Here is a 24,698-nt window from a genome sequence, read left to right as displayed (position 1 = left end):
CCAGGCAGTAAGACTGTAAAAGCCTTATATACATAAATGCCTTGAAACCAGGAGGGAAAGCCAATAAAAATGCAGCCTGTGCAAGTTAATATACCTATCAATCACTATCACAGCTCTAACATTAAGAAACAAGATGGTCTGATCCTTTTGCTGCAGATCTTAAAAACTAAGCTAGCTAAGACAGCTTATTTTCTTAGAGGGTCAGCATATAAATGTATTTGCCCAGTTGCATCCCATTGCTTGCAGTCAACATGAAAGAAGCTAGGAATTAACTTAATTATGTCCTTCTTAAAATCTGGATTTCTTATAGGTAAAAGTTCAGTCCTGTTACCCATGCATGAAGACCATGGGGTTCTCTTTTTTGGAGAACTGCTCAGTAGCATATTCATTTGTGCACATATTCTCCAACACAACATGCCCTGGAGGAGCTTAGATAAGTTACTATAGCAAGGTACCCTGGTGAGTTTTGAACCACCAGCTGTAAAAAATGCAGGATGAAGTCGTAAGTTACCTTCCTAAATCCCCAGTCCTGGTACATGGTAAATGCCTCAGTTTCATCTGCTGGTCTATATTAGCTGAAAGATTTGAAATAGCATTCTGGCAAACACGGTCCTTGTTTTGCTATAAACTTGAATGATTACATGAATGCAATCAGAGCATGTTCAAATTTAACTGGCAAATGGAACTACAAAAACTACAAATGGAAACCATAAAGTACCAAAAATCTTGTCCTTTGCTTAAAGATTTCGTGTTTTTTTTTCTTATCCAGAATCTGTTTATAGACATTAGTCTTGGGCTGAGGCACTTGGAGCATAAGTACAAACAGTTACCCCCTGCTCTCTCTCACTGCGCACATCACTGGATAGATAGATACTTACTGTTAATGATGATTTTCATATTTAGTGACAGACTGATGGAGCGTTCACAAATTCAAGCTGAACAATAGGACCATACCGCCATCTTGAAGGAAATGTTCAGCTTGTCATTTAGGATACAATTAAGTGAGAATTACTATTGCTGTAATAATGCATGTTTTTCTTTGATCACTGCACAAAATACTGGAAGAGCTCGAAGCAAAATAATACGTCTGCGGTTCCACCATAAAGAAAACAAACCATTTCCTCATTGCCACTTGTACTGATTGCACAAAGCATACATTAGTATGCATGCATATTACACTCATACATTTTCCGTTTTCTGTTGATGGGAGCAGGTTTTTTTCTCACACAAGCAGCAGCACTGTGGTGTTGAACTGCTGCACTTAAAGTGTACCCTGGTGTGCAAATAGCTGGGACACAAAATCACCCAAGTGTTTGTTTTGTAACCTTGTTAAAAGTGTGGAAAAAGCAAACACAGCTTGCAGGCAGTGGTGTCCATGTCAAGACCCTGGGAGTTTAATCATCATCCTGTGCTGGATGACCAAGCCGCTTTATCTTTAAAAGGGTCTGTATCTGAGATTTCAGTAGAAGTATTAAGATGCTTTTTTTTTTTGGTTTGCTTTTTTTTCCCCAAGTCCCAAGTTAAGATTGCATCTTTAAAAAAGAAAAAGGAAAGAAAAGGGAGGGGGTTGCTGGTATCAACGATTAAAGCAGGAAATTGACTTTTTTCCTGCTTTTCCGCACTTCTCTCGAACATCCCTCCAGGTTTGGTTCCAGCTCTGGTTCCAACTCAAGATCTAACATTGCTTTCATGTTTGACCCACTTCTACAAGACAGAGACAATGACAAAGAATTAGAGGGAGAAGGAAAATGATTTTAAAAAGGCACAAGGGTAAGAGAGCAAGAGCGCTAGAGAAGTGGAAGAGATTAAAAAAGAGAGGCAGAATATAAGTAACCACACACACACACACACACACTGAGGGAAAATGACAAAGACAATAACATCGATGGAGAGGAAGACAGTAAAAGAAAGGGGACAAACAGAAGGCAAGCTGAAGGCGCCTGTGAAGGAGGGGAGTGGGTTAAGAGGGAGGAGAGAAGCTCTGCTTCTCCTAATAAAGGGAGTGTATGTGAAAGGAGGTGCTGAAAACAGACTGAGCTGAGAGCTGTGCTACCACAGAGAGAGAGAGAGAGAGAGCGAGTGAGCGAGAGAGAGAGAGAGAGAGAGAGAGAGAGAGGGGGAAACAGTGTGTGGAAGACAGAGGGTTAGAGAGAAAGAGTGAGAGGAAGGGGGAGACAGAGAGGAAAGAGAGGGGCAAAGAATAGAAAGAGCATTGTGTGGCTGCTGAGAAAGAACCCATGTCTGCACAAAGAGGTAGGTGTACTGCTTTGACTGGTACACACACACAAATGCACGCACAAAAGTAGGAAATCCTTGCCAGTGTATCCAGCAGTAGGATGTTGCAGCAGTCTTTTCAATAGACGTTAAACGTCAAGTGAGTGCATGTTGTCTTCCAACTGTGTGACTTGTCTTACTAAATGTAGCAGCTGTGTAGCAGTGCATGGAGGCAGGTCGATCACTTTTCCACAGCATGTGTTAGACCGTGCGTACAGACGGCATAACCAGATGTCTCATGTGCGTTCAACATATGTGAGTCAGTGGGATACTGATGGGCCATGTGTAGCTGATGACAAACACAGTGGCACACGTACACAGAGTTACTCCCATGATTAAGAAAGGTTAATCACAGTTTATCAGACAAAGTCCTTTTTTATTAGCCCTATTTTTTATCATATTAACTGAATCCAGCTAATCATATCTAATCAGTTTGACTGTTAAACTATTATGGGTATTTGTACTGATATCTGCCTGATTATTCTATCACTGTGAAGGAGGGTAAGGGTACAGCTGAGTCAAAAGTAATCAATGAGTTTAGTTTAAGCTGTCTCTGAATTAGAGAACATTTTTCAGCTTATCTTCCGGTTTCTATTCTCCTCTTTAGTCATTTAGAGATCATTTTCAATGATGTGAGCACTGCAAATTTAAAGAAGTACAACTACATTTGTGGTGGTGAGTTTTTCATTTTTAGTATTTGGGATAGCCTAGTCCTCTTTAAAAAAAAACAAAAAACAAGTTACTATTGCAATAATTGAATTTTAAAATGTTTGAAAAATCCAGTTAAGTCAGTGTTGGTGTCAAATGCCTTCCACCTTCCTCAGATTCTCAGGAAATTGGTTCATGCACTGTCAGTGTTTCTGAATACTACAAATGAGTCACTTTTATATGCAGTTAAAAATAAAAACAATCTGAAAAGCTTAATATTACTAGATGTAAGGAAGAAAATTAGTTTATTCCTAATTTGGACGACTTGTCTCTTCAAAGTCCTTACAGCGTACCAGGGTTAGTGTCGGGCTGCTTGTGTATCAGGAATGTGTAGTCATTACCACAAATGTGTACAAATGTCACATATGTGCATGTTTGGTGACACGTAGCTTATCTTAAAGTGTAAAGACAAAGCAACAGAGCAATCATGAAAACACCATTGTGTTACTGGTTACTCATTGGGTTGTTTTGGACTGAAACAGCAATAGTTATTTTTACTGCTTAAGTTCATGTTGGTCCAGTTGAGCTCGAGGTCAGCACCAGTCTGTCCTGCAAGGTCAGACTGGACTAAGCACTAAGGACAGATCACTTCCCCATGGCAAGCAGGGATGGTTCCTCACATTTCTCATCATATGATGTTGCCAGAGGTTCCCCTTTACAGGAAGCAGCTGTTTCACAATTCACAAGTCTAAAATATATTTATAGATATGCCAAGCAGGCGATGTTGCCTCCCTCTTAACATAAACAACAAATGAGGACACAACATGTAGAAACAAAAATTCATAGAATAAGTCAAGGATGTTGTTTGGCAAGGCGTAGCTCACAGGTGTCGAACTCCAGGCCTCGAGGGCCGGTATCCTGCAGGTTTTAGATGTGTCCTTGATCCAACACAGCTGATTTAAATGGCTAAATTACCTCCTCAACATGTCTTGAAGTTCTCCAGAAGCCTGGCAATGAACTAATCATTTCATTCGGGTGTGTTGACCCACGGTGATATCTAAAACCTGCAGGACACCGGCCCTCGAGGCCTGGAGTTCGACACCCCTGGCGTAGCTGCTTGTGATGCGCGTGAGAAACTCTTCGCCATGTGCCTGTCCGTGAGGAGGAGAGGCACTCTATTGAAATCAATTTAATTTTATTTATATAGTGCAAATTCACAACAGTTGCCTCAAGGTGCTTTATTTTGTAAAGATCATGCAATAACAGAGAGAACCCCATGGTGACAGTGGGAAGGAAGAAAGAAATCTCAGGGAAGGCAGCCATCTGTTGTAGCTGGTTGGGAGTGAGGGGAGAGAGAAGAAGACAGAGCGAGGACAAAAACAAACTATGGGAAAAAGAACCTGGATTTAATAATTACCACTGATTAAATACAGTAGTGGTGTATGACCAAACAGGGAGTGCAAATACATGAATTTGTAGTTGACAAGATCTCACTGGGCCAAATAACAGGCCTGGGCAAATTCCCACAGTGGTTTCAACCTTAACCTCCACTGACTGTAATGACTAATGCCTTTTCTCATTAACAATCAATAATGTGTCAACCTCATTACCACCTGCAAAAAGAGGACAACCTCCACCCAAACTGTGTTTTTTAGAAGTGAAGAAGCCTCTTAAATGACAGCGGAAATATCTTCAAAAACGTAATTTTTTCCATTACCCCAACCTAGACGACTGAGAATCTATACAAGTTCTGTTTGCTCCTGTACAACATTAACATAATCCATTATTCTAAAAGTTTAATATTAAAAAACATTGTTTTCATCAGGTTGCAAGGATCAGGTTGCACTTACAAGCAGCTCGGTACAATTTACTGGTACTGAACTGGTTTAAATGGTTTTAAATGCTTCCTCCACAACACCTGAAAACAAAACATTCCAGCTGTTCCACTGCAGATATCTAGTATCATGAACCTGTAGTAATCTTTAGTTTGAATTATTCCATCTGACAGTTAGTGTTTATATACACCTTCCTCATTTGATGACTTCCTTTTATGGCTGTTCTTTTTAAACTGACCAATCATGCTAATTCAAATTTTCAGACATTTTAAACTGGACGACTTTCCCACCACAGATCTATTTATTTATTTTTTGTTAAATAGAGGATACAAACACTTAGATTACTATGCTCTAAGGCATGTTCTGCTGAGTCTGTCTTTATGCAACACACACAGATGTACGTTCAGACAGTCTGCGTGTGTCCACATATGTTTATGAGTAATTAAAGCCAAACCACCAGAGCAGCACAACAATTTTAAGACCTGCCTCGAAGGCAGGTTGTTGTCTCGTCTTCCCGTCATTATAAAACCACATGAGCAAATCTCTAGCTGTGTCACCCATTGACTCATCACTAAATGTAAAGCAACAGCCCTCTCAGCATCTGCTGATGCAAAACAACCTCAATCATGTGCCTCTATCGTTCTTTCTCTTCCTCTCCATATCTTTATGACAGGCGTTTCATGAGTCCAAATTTTCCCATCAGCAGGGGTGGAGACTTTTTTTGTGTCACGCCATTCAGAAAACAAACAAACCTCAGTGCTCTTTAACATACTGACAGTAAAGAGGTATTTCAGTGGGGGTTTTTTTGCTTTTTTTGTGAATTTAAGTCAAATCTGTATCTGTTTTTTGTATGATGTTTAAATTCTTAAAGTCTTACACAAGTACATTTAGGACTACATAAAGTGCAGGGAGTGATCACTATGAGACAGAAAGATGAGTGTACGGATGGATTTGTGTTGTTAATGTTATTCTATGTGCCTCAGTTACTGAACATTGTTTCTATAGATAAAAGCTCCACATGTTGTCTATGTGAACAGCACTCATGCATACTTTAGGCAGCAGGGGTTCCTGTAAATGTTATTTTAAACCCTGTTCTTTCAACTGCCTGCATCCTGAAAGGTGAAAGTTCAAGCAAATTCAGGGCATGATAAAAAAAAAAAAAAAGGCTTTAATGTTAACAAAAAATAAATAAATTCTGCATATCAACTAAATGATAGCAGATGCTATGCTTTTGCAGTGGCCCCTTGTGGCATCTTTTTCCCACCACTCTGTCATGACTTCGAGGTTCGAACAATCCACCTCAGCAATACAATTGTGCTTACAAGGGATCGGAAATGAAAACACTGGCGGCGTGTGGGAAATGCTTGCCAAATCTGTATGCTTGGGAACAGGAGACTGTGTGTGTGTGTGTGTATCTGGCAGACAGTTGTGTGTAATGAGGGGAGTTTTGTTTGTTCACAGGAATGTTTGGAAATAATATTTGGTTTTAGACTAAGGATTAGACTATGCTTATATTTCTAATGATTCGAGAAGGCACAGTGCCATTAAAGTTCCTCACAACACAGAAAAGCAAACCTTATTCCGTATGTAAAAACCTGTTGATGTTGCAAGAGAATTCCTCTGATGTCATTTGCCAAATTTTCTGCTCAGGTAAACCCCCATTTTCTGTCTCAGCATGTTTCGGTATCCTTTTAGCCGACAGCTATATCATTCTTACGTGGTTACATATAAAGTCGCAGTCTTCCCCCACTTTAATCTCAAAGCAAATGAAAGGAGGACTTTGAGACAAATTGCTCCAAGCTGCTGCACACTCAGACTTGACAGTAACTTTAAGACAGGGTAAGGTTCAGTTCTGTCTGCCACCTTTATAACTCTTTGGTTACACGTCACTTCTAGACTTCGATATTGTACGATAATAAGTAGGAGTCTCTTGTAATTAACGGAGTGAGTCACTGATGCCAAGTTTTGTTCTTTTATTTATGTCACAGTCAGAATAGTTAAAGCAGTTGTTGGAGACTGCAGCAAAAGCACAGTTATTGTGACATTTGGAATGAAATTATGATCCATTTGCCTTTCAAGTGGTTGCTGTGAAAATGGGAACTGGGTCAGTCTGTCTGCTTATTATTTGCATACATTCAATAATCTGTCAACAGTATGTCTGAATTGGACCACTGTTACTTGGACAGAGGTTTGCTACAAGTTGACCTGTGCGATCGCCTTGTGATCGAAAGTGGTTACCCAGAGGTAAAAGACATTACACACTCAGTCGGGAAGTCAGTCAGCTCTTACTGGTTACAAAATGCCAGACAATTCAGAGAAATACCCAGGCAACCACCAATTTTTCCCATCACTGCAAGGAGGATGAGACCCTATATTTACTAGAGATGAACAAGATCCAATTCTAAAAATGTTTACTACATCAACATGTGGCTTCATTCTTGCACCTCTGCAGCTGCATGCCCTCAAGAAAAAGTTTGATTAAGTCCATATTTCTTCTGAAGCAAGTGAATAGCCTCAAATGATGTAGTTCAGACAGGAATGCTGAGTTAGTGGCATTATATAAGCTTTTGATGAGCTTAACTAATGTGGAAACTTCAGTATCGATGCTGTCTTTTTTTCCTTCTTCAGTGTGAAAATTTTAAGAAGGGTTCTGCCATATCATCTACAATAATACAGGTCAAAACTTTCGTATGATATAAAAGTGTCATATCCTTTCTAGCATACACAAACAAGACAAGGCCCAACATGTCCAACAGTGAGAACCGTGTCATGGAGCAATTTTGGGAACCCGTGGCAAAGCACACTGCTTTAAATACGCAGAAAAATGAAAACCAAAATGAACTACCCCCGATAAAGGTGGAAATAAATTTGTTTCATGATTTAAGGCAAAACACGCGCCATCAAGGCTACAAAGGCGGAGATACTAGCAGTTGATGATTCCACTGAAAACTGCTGGAGTTCCCACTAACTCCAAATGAGAGGAAGCACAATGGTGAATGGAAAGCATCTGGTGGCAACATCCCAGGTAGAAAATATTTTTTCAATTTCAGTTTTATTACGAGAGAATATAGTGCAGGTTCTCTAAAGAGGAACAAAGATATGTTACTTTATTTATTTTTAAACTAAGACATTAAGCAGTTATGCTATACATTTACTTACAATTTTAAAGGAGAACTCTACCTAGGCTATTTTTGTACTTACGTCTGACTTATGCTGTGTTACTAGATATTTTCCCATAAATAAAATGCAAAAATTCCAATTTCAGTTCTGGGTTAATTTCAGGCACTTTATCTCGCACCTACTTCAAAAGTCCGTAATTTTTCTATGTCAGATTTGGTCATCAGTTGCAACACTTGTCATTTTGACCCATTTCAGTTCGAGGGTCAGTCATGCATTTACCTCTGTGAGCAAATCACTTCTTGGTGTGTTCCCTTTCATTGAGCGTACTGTTATCAATTCTTTTGTAATCTCAAATTCTTTCATTTTCCCATGTGCAATACCTGGGAATGATTGAATAACTTGACTCACAAATGTCACAGCTGTTGTCCAGTGCCAAGAAGAAAAAGTCGAAATGTTTGCTTTGTTTTTCAACCAAAGCTCCAGATTCTTTGGAGTGTCTTCAATCCATCTTGTTGAGGGTCGCTTGATGGTGGCACGTTGTCAAATTCTTTTTTATTTTTACCCCTCAAGGCACATTAGCACGGCAGAGTCCACCAAGCACTTGTTCATAAAAATCCTGAAAAGATCATGGCTCACTGTTTTTTGCGATTTTGTGGGAAATCCAAAGCTGGTCTTGACTACTCGATCCCTGTGTAAAGCTTGGTAAAAAAAAAAAAAAATAAAAAAAAAAGATCGTTGTTGCTTTTGCAGCTTTGCTGCCAAAGGTTCAGATGTCTGTTGCAGCTCTGCATCAGTCAACATCTTGAATTTCATGTGCATATGCTTGCACACACGTAAGTAAATAAAAGAAAAAAAATTCTGGGGCTATTTTAGCAGTCCTACAAAAAACACACACACACGAAAAACAAAAACAGTAAGCTGTTCTCTGATAGGTAATTTATTAAAGAGTGTCTGGTGACCAAAATGGGCAAAACTGTATAATGTTTAGGATTCAAATGTAAGTAGTTTATTTAAACCAAATGGCCAGATGTGGTTTGCTGCCCATAAAATGCTATGAACCGCTGTATACATTGCTGTGTCGCTATTATTTCACTATAACCAGTGTTGGGAAAGTTACTTTTACTACAGATTACAGAATACATGTCCCAAAATGTAGTTTGTAATGTATTCTGTTAAGTTACTCAATGTTAGTAACATATTCTGAATACTTTGGATTACTTAATATATTGTCATGCTTTTTACAACTACATGAATGTAGCAATCACATCCTGCAAATTCTTGTTTTTCTCCACCAATTGGCTGTTAAGCCCAAATCTCCCTGAATAGACAATATATTTACTGTAGAGGAGCATCCTAATGGGTCCATTGTGTAACTGACGCCACCAATGCTTACATTAGAGCCTCTTATTGCGTGTTTTGTTTGGGTTTCTGGCAATGCATTTAATTACCAAAATTAGGGAGGGGATAGCCTAACATATGAAACAGGAAATGACTGCCTTGTAATCCATTTATTTCAACAAAATAACTATATTCTAATTATAACTTCATCACATCATTTAAATGGTAATTGTAATGAAATAAAGTTACTCATATTTTGTATTTTAAATACGTATATATGCCGTTATTCCCCAACACTGACTATAACACTGTTGTTGGTGGGACCTTGTAGCAACAGATAATAAACATTTTATTGTTTCATATTAAAAATAGTCACCTACATCTAATTCAAAATGAATGCTGAATATTCTGAAGTTTTTTTTCTGGATTATCCTCACACTGATCAAGGAAGACTCCTCGGGATACAAAGGAATGTCTGATTCCCTAGTTCTCACTTGATTCATTGGCTCAGTAAACATTTTCCTTATTAGTTTATGGTTACGACCACTAGCCATAACTCTTCTTTACTACAGGATGTTATACATTTTGTAAATCATGGTCCCCCGTTAGTGTCAAACAGACAATAAAGCTTGGTTTGCTTTATGGGATGACTTTTGATAGACAAGTCCCTAACATATGAGCTAGCAGTGTCCTCAGTTTCTGATTCAGATCTACCCTTTGTTAATCACAAACTCACAAACTTCCTTAAAAGCAAGAGTTCAAAACTAAATTGAGATGTATATATTAAAATCCACATCGAAAGGAGCCAGCTGAGGTGGTTCGGGCATCTGACAAGGATGCCCCCTGGGCGCCTCCTGGGTGAGGTGTTCCAAGCATGTCCCACCGGGAGGAGGCCCCGGGGCAGACCCAGGACACGCTGGAGAGATTATATCTCTCGGCTGGCCTGGGAACGCCTTGGTATTCCCCCGGACAAGCTGGAGGAGGTGGCTGGGGAGAGGGAGGTCTGGGCCTCTTTGCTTAGGCTGCTGCCCCCGCGACCCGACCCCGGACAAAGCGGATGACGATGGATGGATGGATGGATATTAAAATAGTGTAATTATGTGGAACTTTTTTAAAAGTACAGGCTTAAAAAAGTTCTTGCTCTTCCGACTCCTACCATGTAGCCTTTGTTAGAGAGGAAATATCCATCAAGCTGTATTAAAAGCTATAGGAAATAGGCTTTAAAACAATACTTATGCATTCATCTGTACACTTCCACTTCTCCAAATTCAGGCTCCTAGAGCCTATCCCAGCTGACCTTTCGTCAGTCTGTTGTGGTAATGTGTTATCACTGTTTTAACATAATGTACTTTTACAAGTCTACAGCTACTGTCATGTGCTGGGTTGTACTATGTACAGAGCTGAGAGTGAAAATACAAGGAACTTGCAAGCTTTGAAATATCTCCATTTGGACATTTATTTTTCAAGCATCTAAGTTGCTTATTTTAATTTAGTGGGCGTTTAATTTGTTTTATTGTTACCATTATTCCAGAGCAAGGATGCTTCAAGTTTTGACAATCAAGCGATGATTTAGGGAGCCAGCATATTTGGGAGACCCACAGGACAAATGTATTTTTATACTCTGTTACAGTATTTAAGTAACTCTAAAAGTTGGATTTCTTAAAATCACCTGTGTCAAATGTTAGAATTGGATAGTCTGCTTCAATGGGTGTACAGGCAATGCTTTTAAACGCCATTTCTTGGAAGTGATGTTGAACCAATTGCAGGATATTTATTACAGGAGTGTGTACGTAATGTATTATTGTGGGAAGGCTTGAATTATACAGCTCTCTGAAGTTAGGAAGGTTGGCAATCATTCTCTAGTGTATGTTTGATTATGTATGTGCATGTGTGTTGCAAGAGAGGAAAACAAATGACAGAAACCATCTGTGAATGGATCAACAAATCTGCAGGCAGGTCATGTTCAGGGGCACACACACACACACACACACACACACACACACACACACACACACACACACACACACACACACACACACACACAAACTTTTCAACAACCTCCATTCTTCTACACACACCCCACACGTAGACACACACACACACACACACACACACACACACACACACACACACACACACACACACACACACACACACACACACACACAGCCTTACAGAAAAGAAGGGAATTCCGATCCGTCACTGAGATGACATCACAGTCTCCAATAATAAGAAACAGTCGAACAAGGGAGTCCCCACTTCCCTCCTCCCTCATACACATCCCACAGAATGAACAGAGGGTAGAAAGAGTAGTGCTGGGCAGAGTGACTCTCATTAGCTCCCAGAGAGAGAGTCCCTTTTAAGGGATTCACATGCACACACGGGAACGCGCCGACATACGCACAAACACGCTTTAGTTGCATCTCCATAGCGACCAGCTCTGCTGTCCCAGCTTGGGGAGGAAACTGAGTGCTTTAAAGCTGCTACAACGCAAACACACACACACGCACACACATACAGCTCTGTTCTAATCCGTGTCCGGCCACGACGGAAAAACCTCTCCTCATCTTATCACCAGGCTACCTTCCTCTGTCACTTCTCTCCTCTCCCTGTCCAGCCCATATTTTCTTTTCCTTCAACTTCCACCCTCTCTCCCTCTCTCACATACCCTCCCCCTCTCTTTTTTCTCCCTTTCACTATCTGTCTCTATCCCTTCCCCGTCTGAAGTACACAACAGAGGTAAGTGCTCTCGCTCGCTGTGCGCCTCTGGGTTTAATGTGCTTTAACTTTCAGTCTTTCAGTGCGTTTTCTCACAGTAGACTGAGGTGAGCTTAACTATCGGTGCTGCAGGTACTGTTAGTGAAGTAGGCAGAAAAACTGTTTTGTCCTGTACTCTGCCGGTAGGTCAGTTTCTGCTTTGCCAGCTGTTGTGCGCGCCTCGACAGTATCTGTCAGTTCGTTTGCCCTGGCAATAATCAAACAACCATGCGTGTGCTTGTATATGTGGGCTTGCTTTCATACTGGTATCTTATTCATCGATTTTCCATCACAGTAGCTTTGTGACTACAGACAGCCTTTTATACCCTTTTTTTTGTCTGTTTTTGAAACTGTGCACTTAAAAGTGCATATTATCTGCTATAGCATCTTGACTTTATCCCATTAGAGCAATTGTGATAGCTCTATACTTCAGAGTACTTCAAGAGGAATGAGAACCCAAAAAGTAATATTTGATATCAAAATAATAACTAGCACATGTTGAAATCTTTAATCACTGTTTTCATACACTCTTGTGGGAGTATAGCTATTGAATTAATAGGTCAGCCTTTCTTTGGTAGAGTTGTCTTTTTGATTATATCCAATTGTCCTCCTGTGTTGTATAAACAGTTCAAGTATTTCCACAATAATAGTTCTCTTTAAGTGCTTTTCATAGTGGATATCTGATCTTTCAGCCCATGTTAAATACACCAGTGAGATACCCTCTCTAATGTGCTGTGGCTGAAATAACAACTCCCCCTAAAATCAATGAACAGTCTGGCAACAATTTACACACCCCAAATCAGAAAGCCCTTGGTTACAAAACACAACAAAACAATTAAACGCTCTTTCCAACACAGTTTCTCTCCAACATCCAAGCACACACATTCTGTGACATATGCCACATCTGGAACCAAGAGTGGCTAAACACATACCTACTTAACAGTGTGTCTCCATCTTCCCCTTTTTACCCTCTCGCCTCTCCTCTCCTTCCTGTCTCTGTCTGTCTCTCCACCCACGCTCTCAGAGATGAAAGAGAAGAACCCCTGGCCTACGCCTGTGACCATCATCATCATTGTGATTGGTGTCATAGCGATTGTTGCCCTGGTGACGGTGGCGGTTTTGCAGAACAAACCTGTCCCCCAAAAGTACAAGGTAAAGTACTCAAATGTTGTGACCTGTTCCCTGTGTGGGAGTCAAATGTGTTACACAGGAATCTCAAGCCAAAGTCCACAAACCAAATAAGGCATCTTGTCAGTATATGACCTCAGCTTGTACAACCGGCTTTACAAATCCACCACCGAATATGGCCAGCGGATATCAACAATAACATTAAATCATCTCTTTAGTTACAGTTGCAGATCCAGGTTTGAGTCTCACAGCTGAAAGCATGGTCTAGTTTTTATAAAGTACTGTACTCCTAATTCACATGGATTGGTGCCACAGTTTTGGCAACATGTAGTTTATACAATCATTACCCTGATGTTAAATGTTTGCATGTAACTAATTAACTAGAATTTGTTATTTTTCTGCTCCTCCTCCAGTATGGGATTGTGCTGGATGCTGGATCTTCCCACACAGCTCTTTATATTTATCAGTGGCCAGCAGAGAAGGATAACAACACTGGCAGAGTTGAACAGACACACTCCTGCAAAGTCAAAGGTACAGTATATGTTGCACAAATACTCTCATATGACAGTGCAAACTTACATATATGCATTAATATGTAGGAAATTGCATATGAATCTGCATATTTACTGATATAGCTATTAGTGTTTGTGTATGTGCGTGTTTAAATTTGGTCATAAATGATACATTCCTGTTTAACAATGATTCCTTCTAAAAAGCTACAATTAAGTATAATTGTATTGTACTATTTTCCTTAAGTCCAAGGTGATTCATTTTCTCTTCATTCAGTTTGAAATCTTATGCTCTTTTAAAGCGAACTGCAGGGCATCTGAAGCCAAAGACTGATCAAAATTTACATCTAGAGACTTGGTGGATTAGCATAGCCACTTACTAATTATTCATTAGCATTATTGGGTACACATCTGATGGTTCGTTAAAAAGCCTCCACATTAAATTTCATATTAAATGACAAATGGCACTGGGGAACACCTTACCGAGTCAGCCATTGTTTCAAATGTTGTGTTAAGTCTATATAATCGAATTTCCCAGAGGAACCCACCCGAGGGATTAATAAAGTTCTATCTTATCTTATCTTAAATGGATTTTGTTCAACTTCCCAGGACCACTATAGAAAAAAAAAATGACAACAGATAACACACTAATCAATTCAGACACTGCCTGAAAATGAGAAGCTGGAGTGTAGGTGGGTTGCAAAGTGGCTTGGAGATACACACCAATTGTAGGCAGATTAAGCAACCTGAATGGCACACCGTTTATGATTTATGATTTGTCACATACAGTGGCTTGCAAAAGTATTCGGCCCCCTTGAACTTTCCCACATTTTGTCACAAATAAATAACTGCAAAGTGGGGTGTGCGTAATTATTCAGCCCCCTGAGTCAATACTTTGTAAAACCACCTTTTGCTGCAATTACAGCTGCCTGTCTTTTAGGGTTTGTCTCTACCAGCTTTGCACATCTAGAGACTGAAATCCTTGCCCATTCTTCTTTGCAAAACAGCTCCAGCTCAGTCAGATTAGATGGACAGCGTTTGTGAACAGCAGTTTTCAGATCTTGCCAAAGATTCTCGATTGGATTTAGATCTGGACTTTGACTGGGCCGTTCTAACACATGGATATGTTTTGTTTTAAATCATTCCATTGTTGCCCTGGCTTTATGTTTAGGGTCGTTGTCCTGCTGGAAGGTGAACCTCCGCCCCAGTCTCAAGTCTTTTGCAGACTCCAAGAGGTTTTCTTCAAAGATTGCCCTGTATTTGGCTCCATCCATCTTCCCATCAACTCTGACCAGCTTCCCTGTCCCTGCTGAAGAGAAGCACCCCCAGAGCATGATGCTGCCACCACCATATTTGACAGTGGGGATGGTGTGTCCAGAGTGACGTGCAGTGTTAGTTTCCTGCCACACATACCGTTTTGCATTTTGGCCAAAAAGTTCCATTTTGGTCTCATCTGACAAGACCACCTTCTTCCACATGTTTGCTGTGTCCCCCACATGGCTTGTGGCAAACTGCAAACAGGACTTCTTGTGATTTTCTGTTAACAATGGCTTTCTTCTGGCCACTCTTCCGTAAAGGCCAACTTTGTGCAGTGCACGACTAATAGTTGTCCTATGGACAGATTCCCCCACCTGAGCTGTAGATCTCTGCAGCTCGTCCAGAGTCACCATGGGCCTCTTGGCTGCATTTCCGATCAGCGCTCCCCTTGTTGAGCCTTTAGGTGGACAGCCTTGTCTTGGTAGGTTTACAGTTATCCCATACTCCTTCCATTTCTGAATGATTGCTTGAACAGTGCCCCGTGGGATGTTCAAGGCTTGGGAAATCTTTTTGTAGCCTAAGCCTGCTTTAAATTTCTCAATAACTTTATCCCTGACCTGTCTGGTGTGTTCTTTTGGACTTCATGGTGTTGTTGCTCCCAATATTCTCTTAGACAACCTCTGAGGCCATCACAGAGCTGCTGTATTTGTACTGACATTAGATTACACACAGGTGCACTCTATTTAGTCATTAGCGCTCATCAGGCAATGTTTATGGGCAACTGACTGCACTCAGACCAAAGGGGGCTGAATAATTATGCACACCCCACTTTGCAGTTATTTATTTGTAAACAATGTTTGGAATCATGTATGATTTTCGTTCCACTTCTCACGTTTACACCACTTTGTATTGGTCTTTCACGTGGAATTCCAATAAAATTGATTCATGGTTGTTGCTGTAATGTGACAAAATGTGGGAAAGTTCAAGGGGGCCGAATACTTTTGCAAGCCACTGTAGCTGTGTAGGAGGGTATTAGTTGAAGTGGGTTGGCATGAAGATCAGTTGAACTTAACTTTGGTGCCTGTCTGAACTAATGCTATGCCTGTTTTGTGAAAGCTTAAAATAGCAAGTTATGCTAGAGCAAAAGAATATACTACTATACACAGAGCTAGATGTGTTTTTGGCTTAATGTTTTGTTGTATGTTGATAATATTGTGGTAGCTATGTATTCAGTAAGCCAATTAATCATTTTAACAGAATAAAAACAATTACACATGTATTCCAAATCCCTTCACATCCGATTAGTAACTGTACTCTCTGTTTTCTGAAAAATCTTTATCTGTGTTTTTGTTTTGGTTCCAGAGAATCTAGACGTGATTATTTTGTAAAAGCAATGACAGACAAATGAAAAACAATAGCTTATTACCAACACAATCTCATGGTGATGACAAGACTGTAGGAATTCAATGCACAGGCAAAAAAGGCATGTCTGGCACCTGCAAAACTGCAGAATGGCATTTTTGTTTTTATGTGGACTAAACAAAGGAGCTATTGTATGTTTATTGGTAAGCCTTAAAAGTGCATTTAGAGACAGCCAAACTGGGTGTTTCCCTACAGCTTCCCGACTTTAAGTCAAATATAGATACTGTATCGTACCAAATAAACACAGAATAATTAAAAATTTAAGCATGGTATATATAATTTAATTAAACTGTTGTCATTTACAAAAAAGTCATTTATTACCAATAACGCTATTAATTACATACATGATATACATGTAAATACCCATAACTGTGTTATATTTTGAACTGAAACTAGTAAGGCACTCCTGGCTGCATCTTTGCCTAGTATTAGGCAATTTATTCTATAAGTTAATTTAACCTCAATAACATCTTTACCTGGCCCGTCCCTTCTGAAATACAGAACAGTTCCTGAAATTTTACAGATGAGTGAATTTTTAAGAAGGGTCGCTGTAAAGACAAGGCTGTCACTGTGCTTTATTGTTACTAAATTTCTGCCCAGTAACCCTCCTGACTTTTTGTTTTAACAGGTAAAGGTATTTCCAGCTATGCGTCTGAACCATGGAAAGCAGGAGAGTCTCTGAAAGAGTGCATGGGGGAGGCTGAGGAGACTGTCCCCAAAGAAAGAGCTCACGAGACCCCACTCTATCTGGGAGCCACAGCAGGAATGAGGCTGCTGGAGTATGTTGCACAAGCTTAGACATTTTCATGATAAAACCTAGAAAAGAATGTTTTTTAAAAACACCCACAGTGAACAGCTTTTCATGCTGACACTGTTTAGCTTATCTCCTGTCTAAAAGCTGAAACTGTGTTTGCATTGGCAGTGCAAATATTGCTATTTTTTTGTAACCGTTCGTATTTGCACATTTATCTCCACAAGAACTGCCAGGACAGTGAATAGGTTACTGTCAAAGCCATTATGCACAATACAATGTATATATTATTTATGGGCTGCTGTATTGATCTGACTTGTGGACGTGACTCACACATACATTTGTGCCATGTGTGCCTGCAGTATTGTGAATAGCTCAGCATCAAAGAACGTATTTCAGGCTGTGGAGAACGCCTTGCGGAGCTCCCCCTTCTCCTATCAGGGAGCAAGAATCCTCAGTGGGCAGGAAGAGGGTGCCTTCGGGTGGGTCACAGTCAACTACTTGGATGATCGTCTCAAACAGGTCAGTTTGTGCACATCAACATACAGGTCCGTGCACATTTGTCCACACTGAGACGTACTTTGTGTGTGCCAGTACTCCTGGTTCTGCACTGACCGAGTGTTATTTTACCTCTTCTGCAGGGCTTGAAAACAACAGGCGCTCTTGACCTTGGCGGGGCGTCTACTCAAATTAGCTTTATATCCGATGATTTTGACGGCTCAGAGTCACCCATCAACTCTGTCAACTTCCGACTCTATGGAAATGATTATAACCTGTATACTCACAGCTTCCTGTGCTACGGAAAAGACCAAGCGTTAAAAATGGTGGTGGCAAATCACACTCAGGTAAACTTCTGACCTTGGTTCCTGTGTTTTGTGAATGAACTGTTCAAACTAATCAAATATGGGATCTTATCTGAGAGAGCCATAATGTTCTTAAATGTGCAAAAGTACTTAGGCTTCATTGTTCTCCATCTGTTGCACCTCACTATCTCACTCTCTCTCCTAGTCAGGTGCAACAACAGTATTGGATCCTTGTTTCCACTCAGGCTACAATGAGACAAAGAACTACTCCGTCCTTTATGACAGCCCCTGTGTGTCAGGCAGGAAACCTCAGGAAGTTCCAGAAAAATTTGATCACATTGGGAAAGGAAACTTCCAAGAATGCCAAGAAGTTGTCAAAAGTGTATTTAACTTTACTTCCTGCAAATACAGCCGATGCTCTTTCAATGGGGTCTTCCAGCCTCTTTTGCAGGGGCCATTCGGGGTAAGTGAGTGTTTCTCCATGTGTAGATTTAACCTGGTTTATAAACAGTCATCCAAGTATATCTGGTGACTCATTTTAGCATTTAGCATTCATGCATTTATTCATTCATTTTTTGCCACATCTGTGAGAATGACCCCATTCAAGTTTAATTTACTGCCCGACTATCCTCACTTTTATTGACCCAAAAGGAGCGACTGAGGACATAAACTCATCAAGAGAGTATTTATTTAAGTCAAGACAGAAAGAATCCTACGGTGCCTAAAGTCTATTGCCTTCAGACAGAATAGAGCTTTAGGGCACTTTTTCATTTGCTTAATTTTTCGGTCCGAGAAGTTATGTCCATCTTTTATACTGCTCATGTCTGCTCTGAAGATCCCCTGTGAGCTCTAACCACTCTAACCACAACTCGCAGATTACAAGGCTGCACAACAAAACAGACTACTATCAGCAGATGCAGGCTATGATCATGGGGTTGGAGTTCATCCATAGCATGAGACTTGTTCGTGAACAGCCACATGTATGCACACAAGTGCACACATTTTGGGCACTCATTTTGCATCCAATATGGAAGAAATTTCATACAAAAATAATGCAGTTATATCATGTGGACTATCTATAACTGTACATGGCTTCCTAATTTGCTTTTATTCACTGTGTGTGCAAATTTTATAGAAAACAAAACAGAAGACCAGTAAGAAAACAAATGGAAATATTTCAGTAATGTTATAAAGCCTGAATGAAAATTAATCAGAAAAATTATGACCTGAATACACCCAACAGATGCTGATTCGAAGTTCCCTCTTTATGCTGTTTTCTACCCCACCCCTTGAGCAACCCCATCTGATTCCGATTCTGTGAGAAGTGTGCACTCCCTGTATCACAAAGTAGAGGATCAACTGGAATTATTGAGTCAGAATCTATCTGTGGGAAGCACAGAGCACTCGTGCCGTTTGGGCGTGCACAGGGGTTACAGAACATACAGTATAATCAATTCTGCAATCCTCGAAGTACCAGTTTATTGAGTTACTTCTGTTTTTAACATGACTGACATTAATTGTGGAACGCCTCAGCAAAAAGCGCTTGTGTTTCCTCATCTTCCTGATCTGAATAAGAAAATAAACCTTTGTAACATTAACTGATACAATAATCAGTCTGAAGAGACAGTATACTTAGGTTGTAGTGATAGAATAGAAAACGTGCATGTTTCCCTTCTAAAAACCCCCCGAAAAAATAAACGAAATCATTGCAATACTACTGAATATTGTATCTACCACAGACTATTTCTTTTAATTAGCAAAGACTAATTTGACGGTTGTTGCCACCTTAATCACACAGCTAGCCATATTTCTTATAGTATAACTGCAACAGACCCCAGCAACATGGTTAAGATGCCCAGACAGTGCAGTACATGTGGTAAACCTGCCATGTTGAAACCTGGCACACAGCTATTGGCTACTGCCACCGGTGTTAGGATCCACCTCTCAGTAATAAGCCACACCCCCAACAATCAAAACAACAAAATTTTAATTTATTTAAAAAAAAAATCATCCCCTTGCAGTTGTAATGAAGGGGGTACTTAGCCGATACCTTATTCTAAAATATTTAGGGGGAAAACGTTTTAGTGGTTTAAGTGGCAATTGTTATGATTATGATATAATGATTTCAATAAATGTCCGATAAATTTCCGTAGTATTTATAAATTGATTACTTCACTTTCTAGAGATATCCTGATTTCCTCCTGTCTCATCGCTTTCTCTTTTCATCTTTCATTTTAGGCGTTCTCTGCTTACTACTTTGTGATGAACTTCCTCAATTTGACGGATACATCCATGCCCCTTGAAACTGTGAAGGAAAAGCTAAGCCAGTACTGTGCTACCTCTTGGGATAAGGTCAGAGAAAATGTATACATTGGTTATATACATAAAAAATGTTCTGTCATAGTCACCCCCTTCTGTGTCTTATCTATGTCCTTCAGCCTGCCTGTAATGTACACTGATTGCATCCTTGCGTTTGAACTTCCTGCACAGATAAAGATTCAGCATCCTACAGTAAACGTAAAGTATCTGGCTGAATACTGCTTCTCGGGCACCTACATCCTCACCCTGTTGACAGAAGGATATGATTTCACTGCAGTGACTTACTCAAACATAAAATTCATCAAGAAGGTCAGTAGATCACTGTCCAGCTTTTTCCTGTCTCTTAAAGAGAGACATCCACACCTGATAGGTCATACTGACCTGACCTTGTACTTGTGTGTGTGAGTGCATATATAAACAAATACCTACTGTAACATCCATCTTTCTGGACACATTTAAGTCTCTGTTGGAAAGTGACAGGTGTGGAAAAACCTCAACTGTGTAAAAGGTGGTTTAAAAATTTAGGATTACATTTAACTTGGACTAACTGTAATCCTCTCTGCCAGTTTGGGCATTCAGCTGTCCTTTAGGAGGCCAGCTTTAACAAGCATTGGTATAAATACCGGGCACAAGTTTTATGCAAAGAGCTAACTAAGCTCTGAGTTATTTAAGAATTTCATAGCACCCTTATCAGACAACACTAATCTATTCCAGCTACATCTAATATGCTTGCAGTTTGCAGAAACAAAAAGCTCTGCTGTTCAAACAAGAAAGTAAAAAGCAAAGCACAGAGGACATAAAACCCCTCAAAACAACAGAACCACTCTCTACCACCACCTTAAAAGTGATTCAAAAAGTAGGTAGCAACAGCCCGTGAATTATACAGCAGCAAAGCTCTTCTCATCTGAGGTAAAGTGCAAAGTCAGCCTTCAGTTTAGGTTTCAGATTAAAACGAGACTCTCGGTTATCTCCTCACAGAACACACAAGGGAAATAGACTACGCAGAATATTGCACGTAACCTAATCAAGCAGCCAGAAAATAGATTGCAATTCCTTTTTCATATGAAACACGGCAAAGATTTTACACTTCAGAGGAATATTCAGCAACCACCTCCTCAGCCAGCTGCACACACACACATGCTGTCATCAAGAAAGCCATACAAACAATGATCAGGATCAGGGATCAGGATTTCACGCCATGTTAAAAGATGCTGTAATATAGTATACAATCTAGAGGACTAAACTTTGCATTAATTCACACCTACTTCTTCTACCGCGCAGTGCTGTGAAAAAGCAGGCAGTAAACAACAACTTCTTGTTTTTGTTTTTTTGCATATTTGTCACAGTTAGGAAATGCTTGATTACAGTTTTTGCTGCAAAGGGCAGCAAAACCAGTTCTTACAGCAGGTTTAAGGGGCAATTACTTTTTTGGGGGGTTTGCAAGGATAGGTTTAGATGGCTTTTTTTCCATAAATAAATGAAATCATGATTTATTTAGTCAGGTATGTTGCTAATGGGTGTAGATCTAGATGTAAGCCACTCACCCTCCTTCTCTCACAGCCAAGTTGGTAAGATTTTAACATTATCAGTGGTTACATCCTCTGAGTAAAATGGTAAATGGCCTGTATTTGTATAGTGCTTTACTAGTCCCTAAGGCGCTTTACACATTCAGTCATCCACCCATTCACACACACCATTGTGTATGTGAATGGGTGGGGCGCACTGACAGAGGCAAGGCTGCCGGACACTGGCGCCACCGGGCCCTCTGACCACCACCAGTAGGCAACGGGTGAAATGTCTTGCCCAAGGACACAACGACCGAGACTGTCCGAGCCAGGGCTCGAACCAGCAACCTTCCGATTACAAGACTAACTCCCAACTCTTAAACCACAATTGCCCCTTTAAAAGTTAAATTATATTACACACAAGAATGTTTAACTCTTTCCAAGAAGCCTTGATTAGAAAAAAGCAGTGAGCAGATAAGGAATTCATTGCTCTGTTCTAGTGACTTAAAATGCAGTGATAAAAGGGACATAAATCACACCATAACAAGAAAAACTCAAACCAGTTCAACCTACATGCAATACAACAGGATTAGTTTGGGTGTTACTTCGTATTACTCCAGAAAGACTAGGTGGCAAAAAACAAAAAAACAAGAAAGCAGCCAGTCTGCTTCCTTGTTGTAAACTCTGACAATTATTACTCTGCTATAATTATACACAGACATGCACACAAATTGGATTCTGTGTAATCAAATATCATAATCATTTATTTAAAAAATGAATAAATAACACAGCTGAGTACTTGAAAAACAAAGGATTAACATCAAACGTTGATTCACAATAATGCTGATTGGAACTGCTGGTGTTCTTTGAACCCCTCAATGTGGGGCCTATTACAGGTACTGGATGATACTGTAGCTAGATGGGGGACCCAGTTAGCGAAGGGTAGACCAGCAGCTGTTTCAGACTGTGCAGTCACAGTTCTAATTAACATCTCGTGTAAGAATTTCAATGTTTACTTTTTGAATTTCTTTTTTTACAATTAGCAAGCATATGCTGTGCGAGTGAAATTACCCATAATACCCTAAGGAAGGCATTTCACTATAAGCCGCTACATCAGGTTAACCTCACTATACTGACTGGTGACAAATTAAAGGAAAAACCTGAACTCTTGATCCCTACTTGTGTGGGTTGAACACTTAAAGGAGAGTTTGGACTGGCACATTAATCAGTGCTTTGGCATACTGAAGATCTTCTAGTAGTAGCAAGGCTTTTTAAGACAACTGAATTTAAACGCTTTTTATTTGAATTTGTCAACAGTTTATGTTTATGGCGATCGCTTCCCTTCTTCTTTGTTTCCAGATAAAAGGCAGTGATGCAGGCTGGACTCTGGGTTACATGTTGAATCTCACCAACATGATCCCAGCTGAGGCTCCTGACTCACCCCCTCTCCCCCACGCTGGCTACGTCTCCATAGTAACCATCATGACAATACTACTCATTGGCCTCCTCTTACTTCTCGCCCTCCGCATATTCTGGCCCCGTTGCTCCAAGAAAACACAAATTGTATAAACACTCTGAAGCGTATGTATGCATGTACAGTTATGTGCAAAAATCTCGAGTCACTCCTCATCTATTTATATTTTCCTTTCAAGGAGCCACATGTACTTGTAGTCTAAGCAGCGAGAGGTGAACCGTCTTCAAGAAACTTAAAGGAGTCCAGGCTCTTGTCTTTCCAAGTTCCATAGACAACCATAACCTTGATGACTGAGAACCTACACAAACTATTATTTTTAACCTCTCTTGAGCAATAGTTCTCTAGACTTCCTGAAGGTCTTTCACAATTCTTCTTTAGACATTGGCTGCTTTTTCGCTTATTTTCAGTTCAGTCTTTGTACCTCGCCATTTAAGAGGATTTTTTTTTCTTAAGCCACTTAACGCTGACCTATGAGTCATTCAAGTATAAAAGAAGACACCTAGCTCAAGGGATGAACTAGTGTTCTGTCAGCACAAAACAGACAACTTAGCAATGAACTCATTTTAAATAGTATCTTTAAGCACTCTGTTATTAACAGCTGTTGCAAAAATGTATCATGTGTTCACATTTCTTTCATTGAATTCGTGAAAAATGCCAACGATAACACAGTTTAACAGACACAAAATGTATTTTTCACCAACAAAGAGCTATTATTTTTTAAACTTAATATCTCAGCATCATGTGCAATGTGTCCTTAAATAAATTGAGGAAACTGGACAAGGAAGAACTGGCAGGCCTGAAAAACTATCTACAGGAGATGAAAGGTATCTTTAAGTGATTTCCTTAAGCAATAGGAAAGAATCCAGCAAAGACTTGACAGATAATTGGAGAAATGCATCTGGCTCTGATTCTGTCAGAATTTTATCCACCATGCAACATCGTCTGGAACAAACTTTTAGCGTGATAATGATCCAAAACATACTGCTTACAGTAAAAGCATACCTAGATGGAAAAATACACAATGGAACACTATCAGTCATGGATTCACCTCCCCAGAGCCCAGATTTCAACATTACTGAAGCAGTGTGAGATCATCTTGTAAGAGAACAGGACAAAAGGCAGCCAACAGCCAAAGAAGAGCTTTGAATGTCCTTCAAGAAGTTTTGACAACTACTTTCTACTCAAAAATTACAAGAAATCTTGCCCAAGAGAGAAAAGGCTGGGTTAAAGAATAAAAGTAGTTCAACCTTCTGATTTGTTGCATTTGTAAAAACCGTTTTTTTGCTTGTGTTTTATTGTGTTTCCATGTATATTTGTATGTTTTATTAAATCACTACCCCATCCCCCATTTTCCAAGCAAGAAATAAAGACATGAAGGGTGGCTTAAGACTTTTGCACTGCACTGTGAGTATGTGTGAGTGGCAAATGAGATAGAGGACATTTGCAAATGTTTGTGTTTGTGTTGACTGTTTTACTAGGTAGTGGGGAGGTTAAAGGTCATACGGATTGAAGGATAACAGTGTCTCCCACAAAGGAGTAAGTTGTGCATCCCTGCTTG

At 39.9% G+C, this 24,698-nt stretch overlaps 1 protein-coding gene across 2 annotated transcripts; it reads left to right on the top strand.

The window, feature by feature from the left end:
- Positions 1-1,952: 1,952 nt before the first annotated feature.
- Positions 1,953-24,527, top strand: entpd1 (ectonucleoside triphosphate diphosphohydrolase 1). Of its 2 annotated transcripts, none has more exons than XM_026178409.2 (10): positions 1,953-2,253; positions 12,997-13,124; positions 13,514-13,631; positions 16,917-17,067; positions 17,402-17,561; positions 17,681-17,884; positions 18,048-18,305; positions 20,081-20,194; positions 20,333-20,470; positions 23,026-24,527. In XM_026178409.2, exons 1-10 carry the CDS (start codon positions 2,238-2,240, stop codon positions 23,233-23,235), a joined length of 1,497 nt encoding a protein of 498 aa, XP_026034194.1. In that variant the 5' UTR covers positions 1,953-2,237; the 3' UTR covers positions 23,236-24,527. The 2 variants fall into 2 exon arrangements, with proteins under 2 accessions (XP_026034194.1, XP_026034195.1); XM_026178410.2 differs by lacking the exon at positions 1,953-2,253 and adding an exon at positions 11,674-11,954.
- Positions 24,528-24,698: the final 171 nt, after the last annotated feature.

This window comes from Astatotilapia calliptera, chromosome 8, assembly GCF_964374335.1.
Source record: "Astatotilapia calliptera chromosome 8, fAstCal68.1, whole genome shotgun sequence".
Taxonomy (NCBI): Eukaryota; Metazoa; Chordata; class Actinopteri; order Cichliformes; family Cichlidae; genus Astatotilapia; species Astatotilapia calliptera.
Note: the sequence above shows the minus strand (reverse complement) of the source record. Positions and strands in the feature narration are given on the sequence as shown.